The sequence below is a fragment of the Ceratotherium simum genome, chromosome 12 (genome assembly GCF_057802395.1).
Source record: "Ceratotherium simum simum isolate JZ-2026a chromosome 12, ASM5780239v1, whole genome shotgun sequence".
Classification (NCBI taxonomy): domain Eukaryota; kingdom Metazoa; phylum Chordata; class Mammalia; order Perissodactyla; family Rhinocerotidae; genus Ceratotherium; species Ceratotherium simum.
Genome location: NC_141911.1, coordinates 3,100,014 through 3,113,559, shown reverse-complemented (window position 1 = coordinate 3,113,559; position 13,546 = coordinate 3,100,014). Strand labels below are relative to the sequence as shown.

General features: G+C 47.2%; 1 protein-coding gene across 1 annotated transcript in view; it reads left to right on the top strand.

The window, feature by feature from the left end:
- PEBP4 (phosphatidylethanolamine binding protein 4) overlaps nt 1-13,546 on the top strand; it is a 199,009-nt gene that overhangs the window by 99,658 nt on the left and 85,805 nt on the right. The window contains exon 3 of the mRNA XM_004442284.3: nt 2,643-2,741. Coding sequence (XP_004442341.2) covers nt 2,643-2,741 — 99 coding nt within the window. The remainder of the gene's footprint in view (nt 1-2,642; nt 2,742-13,546) is intronic.

The window sequence follows — 13,546 nt, the reverse complement described above, 5'->3', positions numbered from 1 at the left end:
CCATCATACTCACCAGTCTAAGTCCCTACCCAAGGTAAACTCAACAGCCACTTCTTCCACATCTGCACTTGAACAGTTAAAATGCACACAACTGTAGAATGCAATATTACCTAGTAACCTTACTACATACCTATGATATATGCAGTTTCTCACTTTCCAAAATGACGGTTTCACACCTTCTTCTCTGTCCCCAGACTTCCCATATAATCCCTCTTCCCCTGATGACCTTGCTTCTAATTCGTTGAGAAAAATAGAAGGAATCAGAAGACAATGTTGTCATTCCTCACCCCCACATCTTCCAATTCCCTTGCATCTGAACCTGTGTCCTCTGCACCTACCAAAGCCTGGGCCCCCCACTTTTGATCTGGATCCTGTCCCCTCCCATCTCCCCAGAATCATTCCTCTTGCAATGATCCCCTTGTTCCTCTCTGCCTTCTATACCTCCCTTTCCACTGGATTATTTCCATTCACTGCAAACGTGCCTGACTGTCATCCATCTCTTAAAAAATCATAATAAAAAAAGATCTTGGGGCCAGCCCAGTGGCGCAAGTGGTTAAGTGCGCACGCTCTGCTGCAGTGGCCCGGGTTTCGCAGGTTCAGATCCCGGGCGCGCACTGACGCACCTCTTGTTAAGCCATGCTGTGGCAGCGTCCCACATAAAGTAGCAGAAGATGGCCACGGATGTTAGCTCAGGGCCAACCTTCCTCAAGAAAAAAAAGGGCGGGGGCGAGGATTGGCAGCAGGTGTTAGCTCAGGGCTAGTCCTCCTCACAAAACAAAACAAAACAAAACAAAAAGATCTCTTGACTCTTCCTTCCCATCTAGTAACAGCCACTCCATGTCTCAGCTGTCCTTCACACTCAAATTTCTTTTTTTTATCATCTTCACCTATTCTGATCAAATATCAGTCCTTTCTACTCCACTGAAGCTGGTCTTGCCAAGATAACAGTGATCTCCAAGTTGTCAAATCACATTGTCACGTGTGTGTCCTCATCTTGCTCTACGTTTCAGCAGCATTCATCATGGTTGACCACTTCCTCCACCTTGGAACACTTTCCGCCCCAGCTTTCATGATACCTACTCTTCAGGAGTCCCCCCACCTCCCTGGTTTCACAGTCTCCTTTGCCAGATTCTCCTCTCTCTCAGTGTTAGCGTGTTCTAGAGTTCAGTCATGACACCTTTTTTCTTCTTCATGTCTAATCTCTCCATGAATGATCTCATTATTCTATGGATTTAAGGATTCTATGGATATGTCAGCAACTCCAAAATTCATATGTCCAGTCCTGACCTCTCCTCTAAACTCCTGTCTCTGACTGGTATATTTGATTGCCTTCTAAGAGGCATTTCAAACTTAAAACATGTGTAAAACAGAGCTCTCAATATCCCCCTTTAAACATTCTCCTCTCCAGTCTTCTCTACGTAGTTAAATGGCATCATTCATCCAGCTGCTCAAGCCAAAAACCCAGGAGTCATCCTCGGCTTCTTTTTCCCACCCCCTCGTCACTGCCCTACTGTCCAGTCCATCAGCAAATCACATTGATTCTACCTAAAAATACTTCCCCAATCCATCTACTTGTTTCTATCTCCATTGCTACTATTCTAGTCCAAGAAGCCATCATCCTTCACTTTACCACTGCAATAGCTTCCTAACTGGCCTCCTGGCTTCCACTTCTGCCTCCTGCTGACCATTCATTCTCCACCCAGCCACCAAAACAACCTTTTAAAAACACAAATCAGAGCATATCGCTCTCCTGGCTAACACCCTGTAGTGGTTCTGCATTGCACTTAGAATAAAACCCCACTCTTCACCAAGGCCTACAAAGCCTTCTGTGGTCTAGCCCTCACCCACCCCTCCAACCCTGCCATGTCCCTTCTCCCCCTTGCTTGCCGCTGGCCACATGGCATTCTTTCTGTTCCTCAAACCCTCGCTTTCTCCCACCTGAAGGCCTTTGTAGCAGCTGTTTCTTCTTCTCAGAGTGTTTCTCCCTCTCACCCCACCCTATTTTGCTTTAATCCTAGCACTAATCACAACTTGACATTTCCTTGTTTTTTGCGTGTTTTTTAAAATCTGTGTCTCTTACGTAGAATAAAAGCTTCCTGAAAGCATGGGTCACACCGTCCCATGCTCTGTTGGGTCCCTAGCATCTAGAAGAGTTTCTGACACATAGTAGGTATTCAGTAAGTGCTTGTCGAAGGAATGAATGAATCCTAGTATTCCTTGCAGTTGACACAGTTCCTAACAGAGAAGAAGCTCTTGTGCAGTTGCTGAATGAATGGCTAAGTCTGTCTGACTCCACCGTGAGCGTCCTGAGAACAGAAGCCCTGTTTCCGGTTTCCTTGTTTCCTCCAGAGCACCAAGCACGATGCTTGGGACTTCTGGGTGCTTAGTAAATAGGCTTGTTTGACTTCTTCTTCTTTATAAAGGGAAAGCCAAGCTATCGAGCTGACTACTTAATAGACTTCATTTCTCTGAGAATAAACGTGTGACACAAGAGGAATGTCATGAGAACCAGGGTGAATTGGGTAGGAAGCTATGGGGTTGGTCAGCCATTCTCAGCTGGAATTGAGGTGAAAGGAGAGTCTGCACTTTTTAGTTTTCCAGAATTCTAGATGCTACATTTCCTTTTGGTGAATGTGTTACAGGGCGCAACCTACATGCTGGTGATGGTGGATCCAGATGTCCCCAGCAGGTCTTCTCCCAAAGCCCAATTCTGGAGACATTGGCTGGTGACAGACATCAAGGTAAGCAGGCCAGGTGGCGCTTTCTGATTTATTTGGGATTATAGCTGGAAGATTATCATTCTGTGCGGTTCTCAGCTCTCCATAAGGAGGGTTGAGGACTCTGATGAGCGAGGACTTCTGTGTCAGATCACCTGCAGTACCCAGCTGTCACAGCCCCTCCCAAAATTTCTGACAATTTCAAAAAATGTCCCAGGACCAGTGGTACACAGGTAAATGAGCTCTCAGGATAAAGGGTGGGAGGGGGAAAGCCCCAATTTGTAGTGTTTGCTGATTTCTTTAGTGTAAATATTCCCACCATGGCCAATTTCAAGCTACTGAGGATTTAATGACTGACTCAAAAAATTTCTGAAAATTTAACAATTGGCTCCAGCACACCACTGCCAGGGGCCTGGATTTGGGGCACCGGGTGATTTTGTGCCAGGTGGCAGAACTGGCCAGGGGGAAGCCTGCAGAAGCTCCTCCTCCAGGTAGGCTGGGGGGCATGGAGGAGACATGGCAATTCCTTTTCTTTGTACAGAAACAAGTGGCCTCCCCTCATTTTTGCCCCTTTGTCCTCACCATAATTGTGAAGGAGCCTGGCTCACCCTATGCAAAGTAGGGTGAGGAACACAAATCTGGTGGATTGTTAATGGGCGTTATGTGAACAAAAAGAGAAAGGCTCTACTGTCAGACAAGATTTAGAGACTCTGGGTTAAACTGTGTTAATCCCATTCCTCACTGAAGGGCTTTTTAGAGCTTTTAATATCCTCACATGCACTATATAATAAGCATTTATTTTCCAATCTCATTTGACTATTGAGTCTTTTGTTCTCGAGTGCCTGGCAACACACTTCGGGAAAATCCACACTAGCTTCAGGCAGCTGTGCCTAGAAAGCCTGCGGATGGCCTTTGCATGGAGTGCGCAAAGGCATGCACCCCATAACATAGTGGGAACCCAAACTAGGAAGGCTAAGTTTGGATCAAGGCTTGGCTCGTTCCCAACTGAACAGTCTCCATCAAGTCTCTTGGAACCCTCTGGGCATTTCGTCTTTCTTTGTAAGATGGGAAGCGTGTTACCTTCTCTATGTGGTTGTTGTAATGATCCAATGAGAGAGCATACCAAGAGCACTTTGTGAAACATAGAGAATACCACAGACACAAGGAGTTTGTGTTTTTCCTTCTAAAGCAATGGGGCAGAGGAAGGGGTATCAGTCTGAACTAGCTACTGACTCTCCTGAGCAAGGCAGGGGCTCTCAGCCACCGGAGTGCACGTGTGGGGGAGTTAAGGGGGCAACCAACCCCCGCCCAGTGACCACAGGCCCTTCACAGGATGCTCAGGTGGACAGCCCATCCTTAGAGGCAGCCCCGGCTGTGGCCTTGGGAGGGGCTCCCTCCAGGGAGACCTCCAGCAGCAGCTTCTCTGACGGGAAGGTGTCTGAGCTGGGCTCCTGCGGGCAAGCAGAGGCATTGCTCCAACACTTGTCTCACCAAGCGCCCCTCGGCTGCTGAAGAGCCTTGGAAACACCATAAACATGCAGAGGGGCAGGGCCGGCCCCGTGGCTTGGTGGTTAAGTGCGCGCGCTCCGCTGCTGGTGGCCCGGGTTCGGATCCCGGGCGCGCACCGACGCGCCGCTTCTCCGGCCATGCTGAGGCCGCGTCCCACATACAGCAACTAGAAGGATGTGCAGCTGTGACACACAACTATCTACTGGGGCTTTAAGGGGAAAAAAATAAATAAAATCTTTAAAAAAAAAAAAAGAAAAGAAAGAAAAACATGCAGAGGGGCAGACCTGGGGGAGGTTCGTGCCACCAGGACAGGGAGGGGAAAGATTCTGGATCCTGCTCTAGAGCATTGTCGTTTCGTGTATTTGGGACACCCGGGAGGGGTGAAACTCTCGAGAGTAGTATTGCTCTGGATGTCACATCTACAGTCCACCCCACACGCACAGGGCTTTCCATAAGAGGGATCTGCTGGGCAATTCTGAGGCCAGATTTCAGAAGCTGTTGAGAGTGGGAAAATTTCGGGGTGGAAAGGGCTTTGGGACCATGAGGCTGCCTCTCTTCCACACCCAAAGTCCCCCCAGCCCTGCCTCCTCCCCTCACCTCAACGTGCACTCAAGACAGTTCTCCCACACAAGCCTTGCAGTGCAACCCTGGGTCCAGCCTCAGCATCCCAGCTTAGAAGCAGAGCAGGTGGCAGGTGGCAGTTGACAAGGCTGCTAAGCCACAGAGTTTACCAGGGCCACCTGCCTGTGTGCGCCCTCAGCCTGCCTGCTCCGGCTGGAGGAGGCTTGAGTTTCAGCCGCATTTTCACCCACTTTCCCTGATCTGCGGGTCCAGCAGGAAGCAGCAGCTCTCCTCAGCTATATCCACTTGGCCTGCCCACCAGCCCTCAAATTCTGCCAGCTGCAAAGCCAGTATACAAACCAGGCCCACTTAGGTCTCAGGCTGTGGCCCTTGGCCAGAGGAAGAGAGGGCTACAGTCAAACCCAGAAGCACTTCTTCCTCTGTGTTGGTGTCAGTGCTGCTGAGGGGGTCTCAAACATTAGAGTACGTCTGAATCAGCCAGCAAGCTTGTTAGGATGCAGGTCCCCGGGCACAACCTCAGTCAGTCGGAGAGAACACAGCACCCACGTTTGACAAGCATGCAGGAGGAGGTGAGCAGCTTGAAGGAGGACAGAAGAGTTCAGCGTCGGAATGCCTTGGTCGTTGTTAATATCACCCATTTGTGGAACAATTTTCAAGTGAAAATCACTTTTAAAACTTCCTTTTGATCCTCACCATCACTTTGTGAAATGGGCATTGTCCCCATTTTATAGACAGGGAAAGCAAGACCTGGAGACGTTGAACAATGGGTCTCTCAGCTAATGGGTTATAGGGGTGGGTCTTTAATCCAGGCCCCCCAACTCCAAACTGCACACCTTTCCTGCCATACTGTGTGGTCTGGGTTCACACTATCCCTGTCCCACCAGCTCCACTGTGGCAAGGGGCAGGCCCCACACCCTGTCTGTCAGATGGGAGACAGTCTCTGTGGTTCCCCTGCCACGCCAGGGCTCTCAGTCCCGTCACCTTTTATGGGTAGATGTTTCCAGGAACCTCCCCAGGGAATGCTATCATGGTAAATAAAATACACCTGGTAAGCAGTTCGAACCCCATAAAAGTAAACCCTGCATATTATCATCACCCTCAGCAGTAAGGCCTGCCATACCATAAAGTCACTGCAGACATGGACCGACAGTGGCCCTGAGACTCACTATGACCACAGAGGCAAACTTGGTGGAACCTAGGCTGACCTTGGTATTAGGGTCCCAGGCCTAGTCGGGTGGTGAGCTGGGCCATGGCTCTGGGAGCCCCTCAGTTGGGACAATTTTTGGACTGTCTGTCCAGGTTGAAACAGGACAGCAATCAGTTCTTAGAAATATAGGAACCACCCGCAGTCCCCCAAAGAGAGGATGGCAGGGTCTGGGAGAGAGTAGGATAAAACTCTGGTCCTTAAATAAACACTAGGACCTGGAGAGAAGTCCCTCAGTAGGGGCCAGCCATTCATGGTTCCCTTTGTTCGTTTAACTCAGCACATGTGGATTGACCATTATTTGCTATGGCATGGTGTTCACGGGCAAGGAGTCTGGAGCCAGACTGCTGTGGTTTGAATCTGAATCCACCAGTATTAGCTGTGTGATTTCTAGGGGAAAGTTGTTCAACCTGTGTCTCAATATGCTCACTGGTAAAGTGGTGACTCCAAGAGCCCCTTTCTCACAGGCTGGTACGAAGCTCAAGCAAGTTGTTTTACGGAAAGTGCTCAGAACAGTACTCAGAAGGCATAATAAGCTCCATATAACTGATAGCTGTGATGTTATCATTATTGCTCGAAGTCAGGCACCGCCAGCACTGGGGTCACAAACACAAACAAAGTAGGAGAAGTCTGCCCTCCAAGAGCTTCTACTCGGTGAGGCAGAGGAAGAGGCTGCAGCACGGGGTGGGATGACAAGGGCACCCGGGGCTCGCTCAGGGCGGGACTTCCTACAGCCGTGGGTTCCCATCAGCTCAGGGACACGACGAGACTTCAGTCCCCAAAACCTGGCCAGCCCAGGGCAGGCAGGGACTGATACATAAAGCACGCTGTCCTTCTCCGCCCCTCTATGAAAATCTCTCATTGAGCAAAAGAGATGCTAGCAGAGCGTTGACACATAACTTCTTTCCCCCCTCCCCGGTGCCACGTCCTCAGCTTTTCCTTTAAGATGTTTTTCAGTTCTGATTCAATCTAATAATCTTCATGCTAAAGCCTAATTAAGCTATCAATTAATTTGCATCATTCATTTCAGAAGAAACGCTTATTGGTTCATCTTCTATTTGTCTCTGAAATCAGTGCTCAGGGCTTTTCACACAGATATTTTCATTAGACTTTTTATTGTTAATGGGAATATTGAACACAAGAAGATGGTATATTAATACTTTCCACAAAGAATATCATGACTGGTGACAAAGAACACTAAGAACAATTAAGGAGAAAAGAGTACCTTTCTCCTTCCAAAAAAGAAAATCTTCCTAGAAACTGTCAATGATTCAAGCGTTTGCCCTGAATATCTTTTTTGTTTTAAGAGAGAAAAGGAAATGGCAAGTTCTTGCTTCCTCAGTGCCCTCAGCCCTTGGCAGCTATAGGTGCAACTGACTCTGGTTGAATTAAAAGGCCCTCTAAGGGTTCACTGTCCTGTCAACTTTCCTATAGGCCTCAATTTTTCTATAATGAGAGATGCTTTTTTTAAAGGACCTCTAAGTATGTTAGGGGAATAAAATAATTGGGACACCCAGTAAACAGGGCTAGGATCACAGCCCCTCGCGTCCCGTTATACGGTCAGCACGTGTCAGGACACTTCCGTTTGAATCATCAGTCCCACTACTGAGTGATCTCAGGCTGGTCACTTGACTTCTCTGATATTGCAGCTTCTTGTCTGTAAAACTGACACAAATCCTTACTCGTCAGGGTTGAGACAAGGAAAAAGAAAATTACATTTGCAAAGAGGAGAAGACTCCCTAGAGAGAGACACTATGCAAAGTGGCAAATTTATCCTTGTTCCTAATCAATCCAGCAGCAGATCCTGTAGAAATTTAAATATACATATATACATACATATGTATGTATTTATTCTGATATATGTATCGATATTATATATGTTGTATAATATATGTATTCTGATTTTCTACATGCCCCGAAGCAAGCTAATGATAATAAACAGAAGAAGAATAAACAACCTTTATCAGGAACACAAGTTCAGATGAAGAGGGCAAACCAAGGAAAGGATTAATCTGTTGATTTCTTTCTTTAGACCTGTATTTTAGTTTTTCTACTCACGCTTGTCTGTGCATGCTTTGCCCTGTACTCCGAGGGTCCATTTTAAGTGATAAAACCTGCAAGGCTTGGCTTATGCTCCGCAAGAGATCTGCGGGCCATAAAGGGCATTGGGCGATGGGGACAATGCAGAGGGGCCCTGGTTATAGAGCAGACATCACGTGGCCACCCTGAAGGGGAGGGGAAAGAGCCTGCACTTCTGGGTCAGATGAACCAGGGGAGGCTCCAGGCTCTGCCACCTCCAGATGGGAATCTCCGAGACTCAGTTTCTCATCTTTAGAATGGGCATGATAATAATATCTGTTTCCCAGTGCTCAATGAGATTAAGGCTCCTGACACAGAACAAAATAGTAGGACCTCACTAAGTGAGATCCTCTCCCTACCACCCCCAACTTTGAGATCTGACCACAGCAGCTACTTATAATTTAGCGACTCCCCTTATGCTGTTGGATTCATATTTTGCAAGGTGACAATTCTGGACGATGCCCCAACACACGAACCATGAGGTCAAAGCAGCTCTCCCTGTTGCCCTTGAGTCTGGAGCGATCCAGGACCAGCCTGGAGGACCTGACCTGACCTGGCTTGTTGGGTAGAGAGAGTAGTTGGGGGAGGGACTAGTCCCATCATTCAGCCCTTGGGAGGTGCCCTGTGACCCTCTGGACCAGACCAGGGCCCCCTGGAGTCGTCCTAGACCACAGCCAGGGTGAGGGGCTAGGCTGCAGGGACAGTCAGGCCTATGGTGCCTCCCTCATCAGGGCTGCCTTTGTCCTCAACACTTTCACTTTTATTTTCAGCACAACCCAGCACCCTCACCATTTCCTTATCACTCGCAGTCCCCACTTTGCTGTCGTTGTCCCACCCCAGAGATGCAGTCGCTCCCATTCAAAATAATTTAAATAAAATGTTGCTACAAAGTGGAATATTATCTTTTGATGAATGTTTTTAAAGCCCTTTAGGTTTTCATGGTAATTTGCGGTGTAAAATTATTTGGAGATAAGAGCCAAATTAGCTCTTGTATGCTGAGGTCGCTGTGTCCTGTTATCCATGTGAGCAGTGGTTAAATATAATCAGCCCTCAGACTAATGCAGCATAATTGTTCATTTGAAATAGCTTTTTTTACTCCATTCAATGAGTCATTAAAATATTCAAGGGCTAATACAGTGAATTGGAAATGAATTTATCATATTATCCCATACATACTGTAGTGCTTCAGGTAACTAAGGAGAAAGCAGGAGAGTGAGAGAGAACATGAATATAATGTGTACATGCAGGAAGGGGGCCAGGATATACAGGAATGTGGTAAACAAAGCTTTGTAGGTGGTTTATGGAAAGTATGTAGAAAGAGGCTGACCAGGAGGGGTGAAAAAGAAAGAAAACGCTGTTCTTCAAAGAGCGTTCTCTCTCTCTCTCTCTCTCTCTCTCCACTCTGAGAATCTGTGCTCCACCACAGCTCCGCTGTTAACTTATTTTTATCAAATATGTTTATATCAGAAAGTCGTTATGGAAACCAATTCTGCCATCCAGGAGAATTCCTGGATCAGGCAGAAAACTCTCCCTTTCTCTCTCTCCCTGTCTCTCTGTCTCACACACAAACACACACACACACACACACACACACACACACCTGTAGATGCCCCAAAGGGAACAGCACTGTCTTTCTCACCCAATTCTGAACTCGGCTCTGATCGGGCAGAGTGTGGCGCCCCTCATGGCCAGCGCTGTAAGGTGGATGAGAGTAGGACCAAGAGTCCAAACCCACCGGCCCAAACATCAGGAGCCTGGGCCCGTCACTGTCCACTGGGCCTCTGTCCCCACCGCAGAGCACGTGTGCTTAGGAAGAGACAAAGGGGGTCCGGGGGGCAGCATATTCGAAACAGGGGTCCTTCCTTGATCCCAGGAAGTTCCATTAGTGTGTATTGTTTATACCACACCTGGAATGACGTCTTCTGTTCTGGCCACACTATCTTCAGAAGGATAGTGAGCAGCATAAGGAAAGCAGCCAGAACAGCAAGGCTCTGTAGAAACCATGGCAGGTGAGCGGGAGCTGAAAGAGGTGGGGTGGTAGCCTGCTGGAACGATGGAGGGAAGACATGAGAACTGCCTCTAAGGATGTCCTTACAAATTTGAAGAAATCGAATTAGAAAACAGGGGAGAACCTGCTGTGCTCCACTGGCCAGGATTAGAACCAATGGGTGAAATTTACATGGAAGTAAATTCTGGCTCCATACAAGAAAGAACTTTCTAAGAATTTGAACTGCCTACGAACTGAGCATACACTCCACAGAAGAGGGAGCTGCCCATCACTGAAAGGACTTATTCGTGAGTGACCCAGGGAATCTCCACCTGTAAGATGTGCCCCTGGGCGTCTTCAAACAACGTTCCCGTCTGCCTTATTCCTCTCCTGCCTAGACACACTCTTCTTATAGCTTATGTCCATGTAACATATAACAACAACAATGATAATTGAAAAAGGAAGAATAAAAAGGAGAAAAAGGAGAGGGAAGAGGAGGAAAGAAAACGAGAGAAAACAGTTGTGCACTTAGGATGCGGTGCAGGACACTGTGCTTTCATGAACACCTGGTCTAGTCCTCACAAAAGCCCAAAGAGGAAGGTAATAGAGACAAGAAAAGTAAGGCCTGGAGGGGTTAAGCAACTTGCCCAAGAGCTCATAGTTGGTGAGTGGCTGACTGGGTTTGACCCCAGAGCCCACACACAGAGTCCTGAGGCCAGATTACCACTCCACAGGTTAGGTAGATTCCAACCCCCCTACCCACGTGACAGCTCATGTTGGGGCCAGGTGTGGATGCACAGAGGAAGCGGTGCTGGGGTGAGCAGTGTGAGGTGAGGGTCCTCCCGCTTGCCCTCAGCCTCCATTCTTGGCCACAGCCACCTCAGTCATAACACAGCCCTGATGCTGGGCCTGAGAGGGCAGCATAGACCTGGGAGGTAGATTCTCCAGCTTACTGTGAGCAAATTATTTACCTCCCTGAGTCTGTCCCCTCATCTGTAAAAGAGGACGCTAGCATCAGCCTCCCAGGAATGTTGTGAGGACTCAATGAGATATAATGTGTAAAGTGCCCAGCACCTGGCACTCAGTAGGTGCTCCATATTTGCTGGTTCTCTGCTCCTTCCATCTGCTATCACCCTCAAGCCTCCACAGGAAGTTTAGAAAGTTGAGCCTTTGATGGTCAGGAGCGTATGTCACTCTCAAGAGGTAGGACAGGGCCTGGTCAGGAGAACAAGCTACCCACATGGTTACCACTTAAAATATCTTAAGTGAAGGGGCCAGCCTGGTGGCATAGTGGTTGGGTTCACACACTCCACTTCGGCAGCCCAGGGTTCGCAGGTTTGGATCCCGGACGGGGACCTACACACACCACTCATCAAGCCATGCTGTGGCAGCGTCCCACATACAAAAAATAGAGGAAGATTGGCACAGATGTTAGCTCAGAGACAATCTTCCTCACCAAAAAAAAAAAAAGACCTTAAGTGAGAAAGCTACCGCAGGCAGAGGACTTAATGGGGAGGTGTTGGGACCAACCACTTTACCTGCACTGTGCCCAGCACTGTGGCTATTAAAATATAATGATGGAAGGATAGATGATTGAGAGATGATAGATAGATAGATAGATAGATAGATAGATAGATAGATAGATAGATAGAAAGAGATTTTTGATAAATGAATGTTAGATGAATTTAAAATGTGTTTTTTCTGCTACCCAATTGGAAAGACAAGGCCAACATACAGGAAACAGAGAGAACTCATGGGGTACAGCGTCAGCTCTAACTGGGCCCTTTAAGACTCAAACAGCTGTGAGAATTTGGAGCATCCTTCCCTTTGTGGTGAGGCAACTCCTTCAAGGTTCAGCTCAAATGTCACTCCCACTGAAAGGCTCGCTCTGACGCCCCCAAACTGAGTTAATCAGTCCTGCCCTGTGCTCCTACCACACTCAGTCAAACCTGTATTAGTGCTCTCATCACATGGGTTTGTTATTGTTTATGAATCCATTTTCCCGATTAGACCATGAGTTCCTGGAGAGCAGAAGTGTATGTTATTCTTATTATATCCCCAGCACTTAGCACAGTGCCCAGAACCTAGAAGGCCCCTAGTTAATGTTGAATGAATCAATGAATGAAGGCATGAAGGCATGAGTGGATAAAAGAATGAAGGAAGGAATAGATGGATGGATAGTGGTTGGGTAGGTGGCTAGAGGGAGAGATGGGGTGACATCACTCTGATGACGTCACAGTGGAGATAGGAGTTGCACTGGGTCTTGAATTATGAGCAGACCTGGAAAAGTCAGAGGATACAAGAGACTGAATTCCAAGAAGGGAATGGAATAACTAAAAGCTCAGATGTTTGAACGGGGTAGAAAAAGAATCATAAACATAGAATTAGAAGTCAAGATGGCTGAGTTAATTAAGACCTTTGTCATCTTTCTCTAGATTGTTATTGTGAAAGTCTACTAACTGGTCCCACTCCTATAATCTCGCCCCTTACACAAGCATCTATCTTTCCTTCTTGGAATGATTGTTCAAAAATCAAAATATGATCATGTTACTTCCCTATTTGAATCCCTTCAGTGACTCCTCAGTCTATCAGGACAGAGTCTCATCTGGTCAGCATGTTATTCAAGGCCTTTGAGGAGCTAGCCCTGCCTAACCGCCCCCACCCCCACCCCCAGTGCTCCTGCTGAACTGCTTGTGGTGTCTCAAACCTTCAGGGTGTCTCAGGCCTCTGTGGACCGTTACTTGCTCTGTCCCTTCTACCGAGAAAGCCTTTCTGCAATCTGCAAACACTTATTGCTTTACATGAGTTAAGATCTCTAGATGAATTACACCTTCAAGGTCCAGAAAGGGCTTAGATTTACAATCACAAAGTCATTTCCGGAAAAATGTAAAGTCCCAAATTTATGCTGGTGAGTGTAATATTAATCCACATCAAAATTCAATAACAATTTAATAACTAGATTGTCGAGACAACGCGGAAAACAGTGAACACTGCGAGTCAGCATAGGTTCACTGAAAACAAGTCGCACCTGACCACTCAGGTTTCTTTGTTGGTAAATGCATTGGTCCAGTAGACCAAGAGAATGCTGTGAGTAAGCACAGTACAGTTTGATCAAGGCATTAGACCAAGGCAATCCTGGTAATCTTGTGAGCAAGGAGGAGAAATATGGCTTCAATGACTATTGTGTTAGGTAGCTTTGTGTCTTGTTAACAAATCATTCCTGAAGAATGTAGACTAATGAATTAGTGTCAGCCTTAAGGGTGTCCACGATGACATGCCACAGGATTCTTGCATAGGCCCCACCTTGTTAGTATCATTACAGATAGCATGCCCACCAAATCTGTAAGTCATACAAAGTTTCAAGGAATTGCCAATATGATGGGTGACACAAGGTGGTTAATTTTGGCAAATTGGAAGGATGGGCCTGCATCGAAAAAATTAATTTAATAGGGCTTAATCTAAAGTTCT